This window comes from Bufo bufo, chromosome 6 (genome assembly GCF_905171765.1).
Source record: "Bufo bufo chromosome 6, aBufBuf1.1, whole genome shotgun sequence".
NCBI classification, from domain to species: Eukaryota; Metazoa; Chordata; class Amphibia; order Anura; family Bufonidae; genus Bufo; species Bufo bufo.
This window is the reverse complement of record NC_053394.1, coordinates 394,952,273-394,970,069: the sequence shown is the minus strand read 5'-3', so window position 1 is coordinate 394,970,069 and position 17,797 is coordinate 394,952,273. Positions and strand designations below refer to the sequence as shown.

General features: G+C 41.8%; 2 protein-coding genes and 1 long non-coding RNA gene across 4 annotated transcripts in view; all 3 read left to right on the top strand.

Annotated features, from left to right (window-relative positions):
- Positions 1 to 4,055, top strand: part of LOC121003626 — a 78,991-nt gene extending 74,936 nt beyond the window's left edge. Inside the window, exon 3 of the long non-coding RNA XR_005779567.1 lies at positions 3,703 to 4,055. This is a non-coding gene — a long non-coding RNA (uncharacterized LOC121003626). The remainder of the gene's footprint in view (positions 1 to 3,702) is intronic.
- Positions 1 to 17,797, top strand: part of LOC121003533 (zinc finger protein 501-like) — a 434,191-nt gene that overhangs the window by 218,415 nt on the left and 197,979 nt on the right. The gene's annotated exons all lie outside the window — the stretch shown is intronic.
- On the top strand, positions 4,176 to 5,313 carry LOC121003554 (zinc finger protein 300-like; the record flags this gene model as incomplete). Its single annotated transcript, XM_040435457.1, has 2 exons — positions 4,176 to 4,812; positions 4,897 to 5,313. Coding segments are annotated over 2 exons (855 nt in total), but the record flags the coding sequence as incomplete, so codon positions are not given.

Sequence of the window (17,797 nt, the reverse complement as noted above, 5' to 3'; positions counted from 1 at the left end):
TGGTGGTGGTGTATGTCCGCAGAGGTGGTGGTGGTGTATGTCCGCAGAGGTGGTGGTGGTGTATGTCCGCAGAGGTGGTGGTGGTGTATGTCCAGAGAGGTGGTGGTGGTGGTGTATGTCCGCAGAGGTGGTGGTGGTGTATGTCTGCGTGCTAGGAGTGATATGAAAGTAAGCAGGAGAGAAATATCTGTGAATGACAGTTGCGAAGATGTTGAAACCTTGTGGGTGGAATTACAGAAGGAAGAAAATAATGGATTTTTTATTTTTTTTGTGTGATCTGTAGACCTCCCAGTGTCGCTGAAGAGATAGAAGATCAACTGTATGCGTCAGTGTCACCAAAAATCTGCCAGTTAAAATCAGATAGTAGCACATATCCTTTTTTTCTAATCTTTTTATTCTGATTGTGCATTTTTTTTATTCTATTTCTGGAACATGATTATGGGGGCGGCCATCTTTCCTGAGCTGTTCTTAACAGCATTTAGAAACCATTAAGAAAATTGCTTTATGGCAGCCCCATGGTCCATAGACACCATGGTCAGGAAAGGAGACATTTCTAGGCATGCTCTGTGACGAGGTCATTGTACAGGGAATTGATAACCTCTGACAATCACCTCTTGTGAATGGAGAATCCTGTCTTATCTATACACAGAGGTGCTATCATTACAGGCAGAATTAGTAACTGCAGTAAAGTGTACAGACCAAGAAGTGACGCCAATTATTAGACATAGTGGACTGTGCAAAAACTGCAGGATTTTTTGTTTTAGTTTAACTAAAGAACTAAATGAATTATCTAAGGGGGGTAATAAAATCAGCTAAACTACACATTGAAATACAGGTGGCTAAAGAAAGTAGGACCGACCCCAAAACATTCTTCAAATACATAAATGCTTAAAAAAAAACAAGGTCACAACATGTAGGGCCCCTAAATGATTGTAATGGAATCAAAAGAAGGCAGAGATCCTAAATGTTTTTCTTTTTAGCCCGATATATACAAGAGAAAAGAGGTCATTTCATGAGGTTGGTGCCACTGGTGTAAATATCTGAAATAACACACTTAAAGGGGTTGTCTCACCTCAGACATTAGGGGGATATTGGTAGGATATGCCCCCAATGTCCTACAGGTGCAGGTGCCACCTCTGGGACCCTCGCCTATCTTTAGAACGGTGCCCGCAAAGTGAAGGAGGGTACATGCGCTCTCAATTCATTCAGCAGTTTCATTGAAATGAATGGGAAGCAGACTGTGCAAGCGCCGCCACCACTCCATTCTCTTCTGTGGGACTGACGGAAATAGCCGAGTCAGCGCACAGCTATTTTTGGTGCTCCCATAGGAATGAAAGGAGTGCGGCTGAGCATGTGCAGTGCCCCCTCTTTTTCTCACTGGGGGCATAGCCTGACAATATGCCCCCAATGTCTGAGGTGAGACAATTGCTTTAACTGGCTAAATGTAGATAAGGTCCTTAATATGCTAAAAGAGGTAAAAGTGAACAAGGCCCTGGGTCCAGATGGATAACACCCCTGAGTTCTAAAGGAACTCCGTTCAGTTATTGCTATTTACTGATTCTTATTCCCTTAGGCGTCTTTCACACGGGCGAGATTTCCTCGCGGGTGCAATGCGTGAGGTGAACGCGTTGCACCCGCACTGAATCCGGACCCATTCATTTCTATGGGGCTGTGCACATGAGCGGTGATTTTGACGCATAACTTGTGCATTGCGTTAAAATCGCAGCATGCTCTATATTGTGTGTATTTCACGCAACACAGGCCCCATAGAAGTGAATGGGGCTGCTTGAAAATCGCAAGCATCCGCAAGCAAGTGGGGGACCCGATCATTATTATTTTCCCTTATAACATGGTTATAAGTGATAATAATAGCATTCTTAATAACGAATGCTTAGTAAAATAGGGCTGGAGGGGTTAAAAAAAATAAATAATAATTTAACTCACCTCATCCACTTGTTCGCGCAGACCGGCTTCTCTTCTGTCTTCTTCTTTGCTGTCCAGGAGGAAAAGGACCTGTGGTGCCGTCACTGCGCTCATCACATGGTCCGTCACATGATCCATCATTGATCATGTGATGGACCATGTGATGAGCACAGTGATGTCATCACAGGTCCTTTTCCTCAAAGAAGAAGAAAGAAGAGAAGCCGGGCTGCGCGAACAAGTGGATTTTAACCCCTCCATCGCTATTTTACAAAGCATTCTGTATGAAGAATGCTATTATTTTCCCTTATAACCAAGGGAAAATATTAAAATCTACAGAACACCTAACCCAAACCCGAACTTCTGTGAACAAGTCCGGGTTCGGGTCTGGGTACCAAACATGCCAATTTTTCTCACGCTCGTGCAAAACGCATTAAAACGCTTTGCACTTGCGGGGAAATTTTTTTTTACATCACCGTATTCTGACCTCCATCATTTTTTTACAGTTATATCTACTGAGCATTTCATTACATTTTTTTTTGGTTAAGAGAAGCGATGAAAAAAAGGCAAATTGGCCATTTTGACCCTTATTTTCCATTACGCCATTCACCGTATTGGAAAAATATTTTTATATTTTAATAGTACAGGCGTTTTCGGTTGAGTTGATACCCATGATTTTTATATTTTTGGTTATTTGTGTATTTATTTTTTTATTCTACAGAAAGGGAGGTGATTAAAACTTTTATATCTTTTTAGTTTTTTTTTAACCTTTTTATGATTTTGACATTCATATTTGAGCCTACAAAATCCAATAATTATTTTTTTTTTTATTCTGAACAATTATGGATTTATTAATTGTTCAGAATTACTCATTTCTTATGTTGGCCTTCTGGCCAAAATAAGAATTGCAGCTTAAATGCCTTGGGTCTCTTCAATAAAATCAATTACCGGCATCCTTATTGGCTGCAGAGGATGCTGGTAAGAAGCTTGCGCTTTGGGTTTTTTCACCCTTTAGATGCCGTGATCTCACTTGATCAAGGCATCTAAAGGCTTTAATGACCGCGATCAGCATTATTGCCGGTCGTGGTCATTAGCCATGGGTCTCTGATGTTTGAAACAGCGGAGACCCACCGGCCATGACGCCCCCACTGCACGCGCGAGCGGGTGCCATGTTTGCCCATAGCTCAAGCTCTGTACATGTACGGTGCTAGTAGTGAAGGGGTTAATGACAGGCATTGTACCAAGGAACTGGCGCACCAGTGGTGTGTGCCCATGAATGTGGTACCCATTTTAAAAAAGGGGGCTAGGTCTTCACCGGGTAATTATAGACCAGTAAGCTTAACATTTATTGTTTGATGGATGTTTGAGGGGCTTACACTGGACTACATACAGGATTATGTAACTGTAATATAATAAGTGATAGCCAACATGGTGTTTACTAAGGACAGAAGCTGTCAAACTACCCGAGGTGAGTAGAAGCAGTACAGAGGAGTGGCGGTGGATATTGTGTACTGAGGGGAAATAACTATTGTTATAGGGGGTAAATTGGGTGGGGGTTGCAGGGATATTGCTCAAGGTAGGAGCCAACCTTTTCTAGTCATGCCCCTGGGTCTACTATTAGATTGTGATCCGTTTGGCCACCACTGTTTTAGTCAATTGATACTTTAATTTAGCACCATGCCTTTTGTTTTGTATGGAGTTTTTTTTATACAGAAATGTAATAACATTTTAATAGAATTTTATGGTATATTATTCTTTAATAATGTGTTTTATTTTTGGCAGATGACTGGAATATAGAGAAACATCCGGTATCTTCAGATTTTGAAGCAGATGATTGTGATTTCATACAAGATATACATGAAGAGCATGCCAAGATCCAAGATATACCCTCATCCATTCACAGTAAAAATGTATCACTTGATCTTTTTAAATATGTCCAAGCTTCTGATTCATCACAGACTGTAACAGAAAATAAAGGTCTCAGAAGAGGTGTTAAACATCAAACAGCTAATGTAAGAAAGAAGACATTTCCATGTTTAGAATGTGGTAAATGTTTTAGCTATAAATCAGGATTTGTTAGACATGAGAGAATTCACACAGGGGAGAAGCCCTTTTCATGTTCAGAATGTGGGAAATGTTTTAATCATAAATCACATCTTGTAAGACATGAGAGAATTCACACAGGAGAGAAGCGATTTTCATGTTCAGAATGTGGCAAATGTCTTAGCCGTAAATCAGATCTTGTTACACATCAGAGAATTCACACAGGAGAGAAGCCATTTTCATGTTCAGAATGTGGGAAATGTTTTCACCGTAATTCATCTCTTCTTAAACATCAGAGGATTCACAAAGGGGAGAAGCCATTTTCATGTTCAGAATGTGGGAGATGTTTTCGCTACAAATCAGCTCTTGTCACACATCAGAGAATTCATACAAGTAAGAAGCCATTATCATGTTCAGAGTGTGGTGAATGTTTTCAGAAGAAATCAGCTTTTCTTATTCATCAGAAAATTCACACAGGAGATGAGCTATTTTCATGTTCAGAATGTGGTAAATTTTTTAACCATAAATCACATCTTGTTATCCACCAGAGAACTCATACAGGGGATAAGCCATTTTCATGTTCAGAATGTGATAAATGTTTTAACAGTAAATCTGCTCTCGTTATCCATCAGACAATTCACACAGGAGAGAAGCTATTTTCATGTTCAGAATGTGGGAAATGTTTTAACCAGATATCACATCTTGTTATCCATCAGACAATTCACACAGGAGAGAAGGTATTTTCATGTTCAGAATGTGGTAAATGTTTTAACCATAAATCACATCTTGTTGTACATCAGAGAACTCACACAGGGGAGAAGCCATTTTCATGTTCAGAATGTGGGAAATGTTTTAGCAGTAAATCTGCTCTCGTTATCCATCAGACAATTCACACAGGAGAGAAGCTATTTTCATGTTCAGAATGTGGGAAAGGTTTTAACCGTAAATCACATCTTGGTATACATCAGAGAATTCACACAGGAGAGAGGCCATTTTCATGTTCAGAATGTGGTAAATGTTTTCAACAAAAATCAGTTCTTGTTAAACATCAGAGAATTCACACAGGAGAGAGGCCGTTTTCGTGTTCAGAGTGTGGGAAATGTTTTAGGCATAAATCAGTTCTTATTACACATCAAAAAACTCACACATAAGAGAAGGTATCTTCATGCTTAGCCCGTTAGTGACCACCCTTACATGTTTTTATGGTGGTCACTAACTGACTTTATTCCATCAGATACTTTTTTTATTTTTATATACAGAGACCCCAATTGACTCTGCTCTTACTGGATGGTTTTGGACATTGGCCCTTAAAGGGGCTGTCTCATCATGGACAATGGGGGCATATCACTAGGATATGCTCCCATTGTCTTATAGGTGTAAGTCCCACTGGGACCCACACCTATATCGAGAACGGAGCCCCGCAAGTGAAGGAGGGCACACTGCGCATGCGCAGCCACCCTCTATTCATTTTCTGTGGGGCCAGCGAAAATAGGCGAGCTCTGGCTCGGCTATTTCCGCTGGCCCCATTGAAATGAAATGTAGCGGGGGCCGTGCATGCACGGTACGCTCCCATTCACTTCTATGGGGAGTCGGCTTGGTGGTGGCTGGACCGGAGTCCTCCAGCCACCACCTTGCGGTGCTCCATTTTCGATATAGGTGTGGGTCCCAGTGGTGGGACCCACACCTATAAGACAATGGGGGCATATCCTAGTGATATGCCCCCATAGTGATATGCCCCCATTGTCTATGATGAGAAAACCCCTTTAATATATTCTGTAGGTGATTGCTTGTTTTGTGCACACTGCGGTCTCTACATTGCCAGACAGGGACCATTATGTTGCACAAGCATTACTTGCCACTTTTGGATGCCCCAGTTACATTACAAAAACGTATAAAAAAATAATAAAATACAACTGAGAATAGAATAAAATAGAAAAAGAATGGCCTACACATTCCGAACAAGTCATCATAGTCCCTTTCACATGAAACAAAAAAAATAAAAAATTAACAATTAAGCCATTTTGGTGTCCATTTGCATATTTAGAGAATAAGGAGTTGGAGTTTGAAATAATCTGACTCCCCCCCCCCCCCCCCCCCAAGTAAGGCCATTAAACCACTGCATGCTTTAAATGGCAAAAATTCTTAAGTTGTTAAAGGGTTTTCCAGTATTTTGATCTCTATGGCCATAAGTATCGGATTGGATCGAGGGGGGGAGGGAGAGTCTAACATCAGGCACCCCTACCACTCAGCTGGTCTATAGTAGCTCTGGCACCAATCACATCAGTGGGAGCAGCTCCGACATAACCAGAATCATCAACTACACAACTAGACATCTACTGCAGAACCTCTGATCAGCGGGGAGCAGAGTGTCAGACCCATGGCAATATGATGAGGTTAGGCCATCAATATCAAGATACTGGAAAACCATTTTAAAGGGGTTGTGCAGCTTTTTATAAGTGATGTCCTATTCTCAGGATAAGCCATCGATAATTGATTGGTGGGGTCTGACACCTTGTAATATCATTCAGCTGTTCTGCAGTAGCTTCAGCCCAGAGGTTTGTACCAGAACTACACAGCTCTCCTCACTATGTAGAGGATGGGGACGGTTATTGCACCACTTTCTCCTATTCGAGCAGCGCTGCAGGAATAGGCTCCGCTAACTACAGAATGGATGTCGTTGTGCAGTTAAGAGGCAGAAAAACAAATCAGACGTAGAGAGGTATAGAAGTGTTTAGATTTGGCCACTATAAATGCATTTGAGAAACATAAATGTGTGTGATTGCCCCTCTAGTCCGAGGTGATATAACACAAGTTTATGACGAGCAGAATAAAAGCTAACAAAAACAGAGAAATAAATTGTGGCAGCATGTCGGGTCCAGAGCCGCGATCACCAGGAGATATTCCAGCGCCGCTCTCCGTAAGTTCCCCTGTGGGGAGAAATGATTCATGTCCACACTGTGTCAAGTGCGCTATGTCTGGTCAGGGAGTCATTTTGATCCCCCTCTCCTCTTGTCAATACACTTGTGTGTGTTTTTGGGGCTTAAATAAATTATATATATTGTGTAGCCCCCTCCTGATTTGGTCTGTTCTCGCCTCTTAGGTTTCCAAGGAGGCGCAGAAGAAACCTAAAAAGCCGTCAAAGTGTATATCCTGTTTCAAGCGGCTTCCAGATTTATGCAAGGACTGTATTGCAAGTATTATTCACGAGGAATAACCCTCACTAATGGATGATTTCAGAGTTATGATACAGGAAGAAGTTAAATCCTCCTGGTCTCTCTTATCTACAACTCCTAAGGGTCCTCTTCCTCCCAAACGACAAAAAATTATTTCACCCTCATCCTCGGACGGTGAGGACATGGGGGAGGATGCCTCATCTTCCAGGCATTGGGAGGAGGAGGACATTACTTCAGAGACGGAATTTCTATGAGGGCGATAGAAGGTTCTATTTCGCTGTGGATGAAATGTCAGAATTATTAAAGGCAGTGAGGGCCACTATGCGGGTGGAAGAGGTGCAAAAAACCCATTCCACCCAGAAAGAAATGTTTGGGGGACTATGGGTTAAAAAGACAAGTGTATTCGCCATTAATGACAACATAAGGGACATGATTTTGGAGGAATGGTCGGACCCCGAAAAATGTCTGGGTGTGTCTAAGGCTTTCAAAAACCGTCTGCTCTTTAATCCAACAGAATCTAAGATATTAGATGAGATACTTAATATAGACTTGCGAGAGGCAAAGGTCAATAAGAAGACAGCATTACCTTTTGAAGACGCATCCCAGTTACGGGATCCCATTGACAGGAAAGCGGACAGTCTGTTACGCAAATCATGGGAAGCAGGGATGTTTAACCTTAAATCAAATATCGCTGCAACATCTGTCGCTAGATCCACGTGCCTTTGGATAAACGAGCTTGAAAATCATATTAAGGATAAAACCCCTAGAGAGGAGATCTTGAATTTTATTCCCTTGCTAAAATTGGCCACTGCTTTCTTGGCGGATGCCTCCGCTGAGTCTGTAAGATTTTCAGCCAAAAACGCGGGCCTCTCCAATGCGGCTCACCGAGCTTTTTAGATGAAGTGTTTGTCAGGGGACAAGACTTCTAAAATGAAGCTGTGCTCCATTCAATTTTCAGGGGAGTATGTTTTCAGGCCTGTACTGGATAAAATCTTGGAAAAAGTCTCAGATAAGAAAAAAGGTTTTCCCGAGGACAGACCATACAGAAGGAAATATCCCTTTTGTTCTTCCTCGGTTCAGGATAAATCATAAAGAGGAAAAGGAAAATCAGGAAGCTGGAGCTACCCCAAGGGGGCAGAGGTAGTTTTTTCTCCCCTACTTCCCAGAGCAAGCCCAGCGATTAAGAATTACGCCAGTGTAGGGGGAAAACTGAAGAATTTCCTGTCATCTTGGGAATTGATTTTCCCGAACCCCTGGGCTCGTGAGAGTATAAAGTCTGGTTACCGAATAGAATTATCTTCATTCCCCCCAAACAGGTTCATTGTGTCCAGCCTCAGGTCTCTGACCGATCAGGAAACAATCTGGCAGGGTGTACAAAACCTTTTAAAAATGGAAGTGGTAATCAGGATTCCAATTTCAGAGCAAGGACGAGGTTTTTACTCAAATCTATTCCTAGTGGAAAAGAAAGGGGGCTCTTTTCTTACCATTATAAATCTAAGATCCCTGAACAAATTCATATCTTACCGAAAATTCAGGATGGAGTCTCTAGGGTCTATAATTCCCCTAATATTAAAAGATGCCTTAATGTGCACGGTGGACCTGAGGAACACCTACTACCATGTTCCAATTTATGCCAACACTCCCAGAAGTTCCTGAGATTCGCCACCAGAGACCACAGAGGGTTGACGACTTTCTCCTAATCGGCAACACTGAAGACCACCTTTTCGCAGGCTTAGACACTTTCCTGTCAACACTGAGAAAACTGGGCTGGATAGGGAACACCGAAAAATCAAACCTACAACCGTCAACAAAAATAAGTTTCCTGTTTTTTTTTCTAGACTCTCATATCCAATCTACTCTTCTTCCCCAAGACAAGGTCAAAAATCTGTGAGACAAAATCAGAATATTTCAAAAGAAGAAAATCTGCTCCATAAGGGAAGCAATGAGTCTCCTGGGCCTACTCACATCATGTACAGGGAGTGCAGAATTATTAGGCAAGTTGTATTTTTGAGGATTAATTTTATTATTGAACAACAACCATGTTCTCAATGAACCCAAAAAACTCATTAATATCAAAGCTGAATATTTTTGTAAGTAGTTTTTAGTTTTAGCTATTTTAGGGGGGTATCCGTGTGTGCAGGTGACTATTACTGTGCATAATTATTAGGCAACTTAACAAAAAACAAATATATACCCATTTCAATTATTTATTTTTACCAGTGAAACCAATATAACATCTCAACAATCACAAATATACATTTCTGACATTCAAAAACAAAAACAAATCAGTGACCAATATAGCCACCTTTCTTTGCAAGGACACTCAAAAGCCTGCCATCCATGGATTCTGTCAGTGTTTTGATCTGTTCACCATCAACATTGCGTGCAGCAGCAACCACAGCCTCCCAGACACTGTTCAGAGAGGTGTACTGTTTTCCCTCCTTGTAAATCTCACATTTGATGATGGACCACAGGTTCTCAATGGGGTTCAGATCAGGTGAACAAGGAGGCCATGTCATTAGATTTTCTTCTTTTATACCCTTTCTTGCCAGCCACTCTGTGGAGTACTTGGACGCGTGTGATGGAGCATTGTCCTGCATGAAAATCATGTTTTTCTTGAAGGATGCAGACTTCTTCCTGTACCACTGCTTGAAGAAGGTGTCTTCCAGAAACTGGCAGTAGGACTGGGAGTTGAGCTTGACTCCATCCTCAACCCGAAAAGGCCCCACAGGCTCATCTTTGATGATACTAGCCCAAACCAGTACTCCACCTCCACCTTGCTGGCGTCTGAGTCTGACTGGAGCTCTCTGCCCTTTACCAATCCAGCCACGGGCCCATCCATCTGGCCCATCAAGACTCACTCTCATTTCATCAGTCCATAAAACCTTAGAAAAATCAGTCTTGAGATATTTCTTGGCCCAGTCTTGACGTTTCAGCTTGTGTGTCTTGTTCAGTGGTGGTCGTCTTTCAGCCTTTCTTACCTTGGCCATGTCTGTGAGTATTGCACACCTTGTGCTTTTGGGCACTCCAGTGATGTTGCAGCTCTGAAATATGGCCAAACTGGTGGCAAGTGGCATCTTGGCAGCTGCACGCTTGACTTTTCTCAGTTCATGGGCAGTTATTTTGCGCCTTGGTTTTTCCACACGCTTCTTGCGACCCTGTTGACTATTTTGAATGAAACGCTTGATTGTTCGATGATCACGCTTCAGAAGCTTTGCAATTTTAAGAGTGCTGCATCCCTCTGCAAGATATCTCACTATTTTTGACTTTTCTGAGCCTGTCAAGTCCTTATTTTGACCCATTTTGCCAAAGGAAAGGAAGTTGCCTAATAATTATGCACACCTAATATAGGGTGTTGATGTCATTAGACCACACCCCTTCTCATTACAGAGATGCACATCACCTAATATGCTTAATTGGTAGTAGGCTTTCGAGCCTATACAGCTTGGAGTAAGACAACATGCATAAAGAGGATGATGTGGTCAAAATACTCATTTGCCTAATAATTCTGCACGCAGTGTATACCTGCAGTACCTTAGAGTCAACTGCATTTTCGATCTTTACAAGACTGGATTCTTAGAGTTTGGAACCGACAACAGATTACCCTGGATTACAGAGTGTTCGTTCCTCACATGGTAAAGATTTTCCCTAAACTGGTGGGCAGTCTCAAAAAATCTCTCAAGGGGAGTCGTGTGGAAAAAAGGCTCCTTATGCACAAATCATGATGGACGCAAGTCAGTTAGGATGTGGGGCGAAAGTGGGGGACCATTATTATCCGGGCTCCTAACCCCAATCGATCAGCTCTCAATCCTCAAATTTCAGAGAACTAAGGGCAGTATGGGAATCCCTGAAGGCTGCAGAAGGAAATCTTCAGGGTCTCCACCTAAAAATGATTTCGGACAACACGACTACCGTTGCCTATCTCTCCCATCAAGGAGGAACAAGATCAAAAATTCTGTCCTTATCCAACAAGATCTTCAACTAGGCAGAACAAAATGTGAAATCCATTTCCGCGATCCACCTCAAGGGCTCACTGAATCTAGAGGCCGATTACCTCAGTCGGAGGAAATTAGACCAGACAGAATGGTCCCTGAATGCAGAAGTTTTTCAAATGTTAGTGGACAGATGGGGCGTTCCAGAAGTGGACCTGTTTGCTACAAAGGAAAATACGAAGGTGGCAACATTTTGTTCCCTAAATCCCCGGGACAATCCCTGGGCATTGAATGCATTTACCCTGCAATGGGACTGGAGTCTCAGCTATGCCTTTCCTCCGCTTCTGCTCATTCCCAAAGTGATTCAAAAGATCTACCAAGACAATACAATGTTAATTGTAAGAACCCAATTTTGGCCAAAGAAAAGCTGGTTTGCGTCCCTCAACAAGCTCTCCATCTCGGATTCTTGGCCTCTTCCGGCCAGGAAGGATCTTCTTCATCAGGGTCCGATTCTGCACCCCAATCCAGAGTTCCTGAAACTAGCAGCCTGGATCCTGAGATACAGATATTGAAGCATCAAGGTCTTCCGGACAGAGTAATATCCACACTTAGGGCATGCAGGAAGAAAGTAACTTCCGCAATATACCTCAAGATATGAAAAAGATTCTGTTCCTGGTCGGTAAACCCGTCTCCAAACCTGGAAGGACCAAACATCCAGAAGATCTTGAAATTCTTACAGCAGGGACTCGAGCTGGGGCTTTGACTATCCACCCTCAATGTACAGGTGTCTGCTCTCTGCTGTTTTTACTATTCCAATCTTGCCAACCACAGATGTATAAAAAGATTCAGGGCAGCCTCCAGGCTTCGACCAACTCTAAAGTCTCGTATTCCCCCCTGGGACCTTAATATTGTTCTCATTGGTCTAACACTTTCCCCTTTGAGCCACTAGATGGTTGTTCTATCAAACTTATATCTTTCAAAACCGTGTTTCTAATCGCAATCACGTCAGCCAGGAGACTGGGTGAGATACAGGCCATTTCCATTAGTGAACCTTACCTGCGAGTCATGGAGGATAAAATAGTTCTTAAGCTAGACCTGGGGTTCCTCCCAAAGGTAGTGTCAAATTTTCATTGTGACCAGGAGATCATCTTGCCATCCTTTTGCAATCATCCTTCTAACAGCAAAGAATCAGTTTTCCATACCCTGGATGTCAGGCATACAGTCTTGAATTATATTGAGGCTACCAAAGATTTCAGGAAGATAGCCTTCTAACTGAATTTTCAGGCAGAAACAAGGGCAAAAAAAATTCTAAATCTTTCTTAGCCAGGTGGATTAGGGACACAATTTCCTTCTGCTATGAGACTCAGGGCCTTCCCTGTCCACAAAATTTGAAAGCTCATTCAACTAGGGATATGTCTTCTTCCCAGGCAGAGAAAGCAGGAGCATCTTTAGAAGACATTTGCAGGGCCACTACATCGTCTAGTGTTCATACATTCATGAAGCTCTATAGATTAGATCTTTTCAGAAATTGTGACTTGTCTTTTGGACATAAAGTCCTTCAGGCAGTCGCCCCCCCTTGATTTATTATTTTGTATATCTCCTCGTGTGCCGTCGTGGCGATGATATGGAAAGCCGGAATTAGTCTTACCGGTAATTCGGCTTCCATGAGATCACCAAAATGGCACATTATTCCCTCCCAATTATTAGTTTTTTAAGTTGACCTTCTGGTTGGTATGAAGTAATACCTTTCCTTAGGTTTTATTACTCTTTTTTTTCTCTTTTGTGTTAACCACCTTTTGCTCTTTGTAATTTTGGAAACACTGGTGGTGGTGGGAGAGGGGATTTAAATCTTTCTCTGTTCCTGCCCCTACAGAGGTCAGTGGTCAATCTCCTCGTGTGCCGTTGTGGTGATCTCATGGAAACCATTGGTTGCTATATATACCTGATATTCTGTTACTTTGTAATAGGCTAAAAATGCTAATGCTAGATTGTAGATGTTTGACGTATTTCATATATTTAATGAAGGCCTTGAATGACAATATTTGTTATATTTACGATTTACATTCTTTCACACTTTAAAGTTTTAGTTTTCACTTACTGTGTCCCCACTTTGGTGCTGTGACTGTAGTTGGGGGACCACCTCGAGAAGAATTATTGGTTGGACTGCCCGCTGCTGTGATGCACAGGCTTATGTGCTCCTTGCAGGCTCTTGGTGTACCTCTGTCTATTCCACGCATGTGTCTCCTAACTGCTTATGATATACGGGATGGCAGTCCACTATAGTGCAATTTGCAGAATGACCGAAACTCTTACGATGTCTGCTGCACCTGATCTTATTAGTTTCTAATCTGTTATTTAAATTTATTTGGCTTCTTTAGTTTCTCAGCTTACTGGTAAGGGCTGGATCTATTACTAGACATGTTTCGGGAACCTTGCCAACCTGCATTTTAAGAAGCCATGGTGCTCTCTGGAGTTCTGGTGAGTGCCACAGCCTCCTCACAGCTTATCAACCACATCCTCGTATGTACATTGCAAGCGCAGTCCTATTCACTGGAATGAGGCTTAGCTGTGCCTAGGCCTTGTGACCAATGCATGTGCCATCATATGGCCTAGGAAGAGACTTTTGCGCTCATGTAGTGCTGCAACCTTTTCATACAGCTAATGGGGGTGCAGGAATCGGAATCCCACCGAACTGATACTCACGACCTACCTTGAGGATAGGCCATCAGTATCAAAATCGCAAAGAAAAATGGGATCAAAATACTTATGACACCCTATAATGAATACCTCTGAGGGTGTGGTTTTCAAACTTCATTTCTATAGGTTTTCTACTCTGATTATTCTGAAAAATAAGCCTTTGTGAACTTGGCTCGCTGCAGTAAAAAAATGATGTGTGGTACTTCAAAATGAATGCTAAAATTTGAAGTCTAAATTGCTCAAAAATGTAAAAAAAAAAATTCTAAAGTGTGGCTAAAATTGTATTTTTAATAAAAATAAGTGATTTGTATTGGTATAATAAAGTACAATATGTGACAAAATACATTGTCAGAATTACTTGAATGAGTTACAGTTTAGTAGTTCTCTGCTAAAGTGACACATGGCAGATTTCCAAAAAGTGGCTTCATGATGAAGGCTCAAACAGGCTTAGTCACGAAGAGTTTAGATTAGAATGTAGGAAATGTTTTCACCAGAAATCAGATGTTAGATGTCACAAGACTCACACAGGGGAGAAGTTATTTAAAATGTTTTTACTTTTGCTATTGAGAAATAGTACAAAAAAAATTGAACAGTACATGTACAGTAAAGCCTCCAGTCATACAAGAGAAAGGAAAAGCAATTTACAGCACTGAATGATGGCTGTGCCCGTTATCCAAAAAGAATGGAAAATCAAATCAAATGGAATTCAAATAACACCCTGCAGACAACACACATGTAAATGTTATGGTAGCTCTTTAATCTATACAGAAAAGTAAAAAACGTAAAAAAATATATACAAATATTAAAAAATATATAAAAAATTTAAATCACTCCCCTTTCCATATAATAAAAAAAAATACATAAATACAAAAAAAAACATGGATATCACTACGACTAAAAATGCCTGTACTATTAAAATATAAAAATATTTTTCCAATACGGTGAATGGGATAACTGAAAAAAGGGTCAAAATGGCAAATTTGGTATTTTTTCATTGCTTCTCTTACCCCAAAAAATTTCATAAAATGTGATCAAAAAGTCACACACACTCCAAAAAGGTATCAATAAAAACTACAGCTTGTCCCGCAAAAAAAGCCACACACAGCTCAATAGATATAATTATAAAAAAAAGTTATGGGGGTCAGAATATGGTGATGTAAAAAAATTTTTTTTTTAAGTTTTCATTTATTTTGACACTATTTAGACATAAAAAAAATCTATACATATGGGGTATCGTTGTAATCGTACTGACCCAGAGAATGAAAGGCATGGGTCAGTTTTGCCACAAATGGAAAGCCGTGGGAACAAAACCCGTTAAACGGTGGAGGAATTGTGTTATTTTTTCCAATTCCTCCATTTGGATTTTTTTTTTTACCGCTTCCTACTACATTGTATGCCATAATTAATGGTGACATTAGAAAGTACAACTTGTCCAGCAAAAAAATAAGCCTTCTTACAACTATGTGACCGGAAATATAAAAAAGGTATGACTCAAGGAAGATGGGGAAGAAAAATGAAAACGTAAAAGCAAAAAGAAAACTCCAGTATCCTAAGGGTTAAAGAAGAGCATTTTTTTGGGGGAAAAGCCTGATGTTATTTACCACGAAAACCAGACAGACTGACCTTTTGAATGTCTGGTTTAGCCCTGTTGTTATGTCTGGAAGCCTGTTTGTTTGTGTCTGGAAAAACTGCTGTGTCATTGCCATTGAGTATCATTAAAGCTCTAATGTAAATCTATGAGAGACGGGAGTGGTAACTTTGTAATAGTTTTTTGCTGAGTTTCTCCACTCCACCCCTCCCATTAGAAAGTTCCAGTCTAGCTAGAAATGGTATAAAAGGAGAGCAGTCAGAGCCCCTAGTTAGGGACCAGTGCTTGGAGGGGAAGACTCTGCCAGATTATTGAGTGACCAGAGGAAGAGACTGAGATGGGGGCACTAAACCACAGACCATGGGTCACCAGCCCTGCGACCAAGGAGCCATCCGGACTACTTGGCTACAGACCATGGGGCCTCCAGCCATTGACCAGGGTACCAGCTTCTGAGAGTCAGGCCTTTTGCACACAACCGTATGTCTTTTTCAGTGTATTGCGGTCCGCAAAAAACGGATCTGCAAAAAATACAGATGACATCCGTGTGCATTCCGTTTTTTGCGGAACGGTCCCTAATAGAACAGTACTATCCTTGTCCGTTATGTGGACAATAATAGGACATGTTCTATCTATCTTGTGTGCAAGAGGCCTCAGAGAGAGGGACAGCTAGCTCAGGCATTTTCTCAGCAATGAATCCTTCTTCTGCCAGGGAGGAGACTGAAGAAGCCAGCCCTATGCCTCGCCTGTAATGTTTTATACCTGAATTCCTGTAGTAAAGAAGCACACTGGTTTTCTGCAGACCTTGACTCTCTGGACTTATTTCCTATTGGGGGCACCACGCCTTACGATCCCTTCCGGAGAGCAGCAACATGTGGTGACACCTCAACACTGTCTAAGGGACCCAGATTTGCATTGGGGCCACCCTAAACATGGCCACTGTATATGTGATGATGGCGGCTCCGTTCTTGAGCCGTCGCCTTCAGCAGCGAGTGTCGGCTTTATGCTGACACTGCTGGAATGGGCGAGATCAGTGCTGGCACAGATCTCACCAGTTTACCCCTTAATTGCCACGTTCAGTAGCCAACCACAGCATCCATGTGGTTAATAAAGGGAGGAGACTGACCGATGGTTACCATGGCAACTTGCCATGTATCAGTGTAAAACTGATGGTATTATACTTTGCAATATAGGAGCATTGCAAAGTAAAGAATAGCCCTCAGCCCCACTGGATCTTCAAGACACAAGTGGGACTTGATAAAAAAAAATGTGTCAACATGTAAAAAGTAAATGTACAAAACAAATAAAAATTGTAATTTTAAATAAATTGCCTTTTTTACATATCTGCTCATTTATCAGAGATTAAAACATTTAAAAAAGTAACCTACACATTATTGCTATTGCTGTGTCTGTAATGACCTGATCTATAAAATGATAATTGTAATAATCCCACGTGGTGAACGCTTGAAAAATTGAAAATAAAAAACAATGGCTGTTTTTCTGCCTTCCTCCAAATTTTTTTTTATAAAAAGTGATCTAAAGTAATACGCATTCCAAAAATTATACCAATCAAAACTACAGCTCATCCCGCAAAAAAGTTTAACAAAACGTGATTTTATGGTATAAAAGTGGTAGAACACGAAAAAAATACAAATTTGGTATATCGACATAACCATATAAAGCCACAGAATAAAATTATCATATCAAATATACCACATGGAGAACCTCCAAAAAATGTAAAACACTGACAGAATTAGGGGTGCACCGAAATTCCGGCGGCCGAAAATATCGGCCGAAAATGGGCCTAATCCATTTCGGCCGATATTGGTACATATCGGCAGAAAATATGGGGTTTTAATGCTTGCCGTTTTACATCGCAAGCTGCGATGTAGGAGCGAGCGGGGACTCGGGGAGGGACTGGGAGGAGGATCTCGGGGCTGGCAATAGCGGCGGGGCGGTGCAGTCAGTGTAGTATAGCCCCGCCGCTCCGGTATACTAATATAAGATGTCATATTCATTTATTGGTTATTAAACATGCCCCCTCAGTCCTATTACTACCTTACATCCTAATCGCTTCTGTAGAATTCAGGCAGGCCAGGCGGGCGGCAGCGTAACTCTTGTCATGTGCCTGAATGAAGCAGGCGGCGCAGGCAAGTGACGTCAGTGAGAGACGCGCCGGCCGCCCGGCTTGAGCTGCCTGAATTCTACAGAAGCGATTAGGATGTAAGGTAGTAATAGGACTGAGGGGGCATGTTTAATAACCAATAAATGAATATAACATCTTATATTTGTATACTGGCGGCAGCGGGGGGGGGGGGGGAGTTGGGGGCGATCTGTGGATGGCACAGTTATGGGCTGGGGGGGTCTATGGATGTCACTGTTATGGGCTGGGGGGGGTCTGCGGATGGCACTGTTATGGGCTGGGGGGGTCTGCGGATGGCACTGTT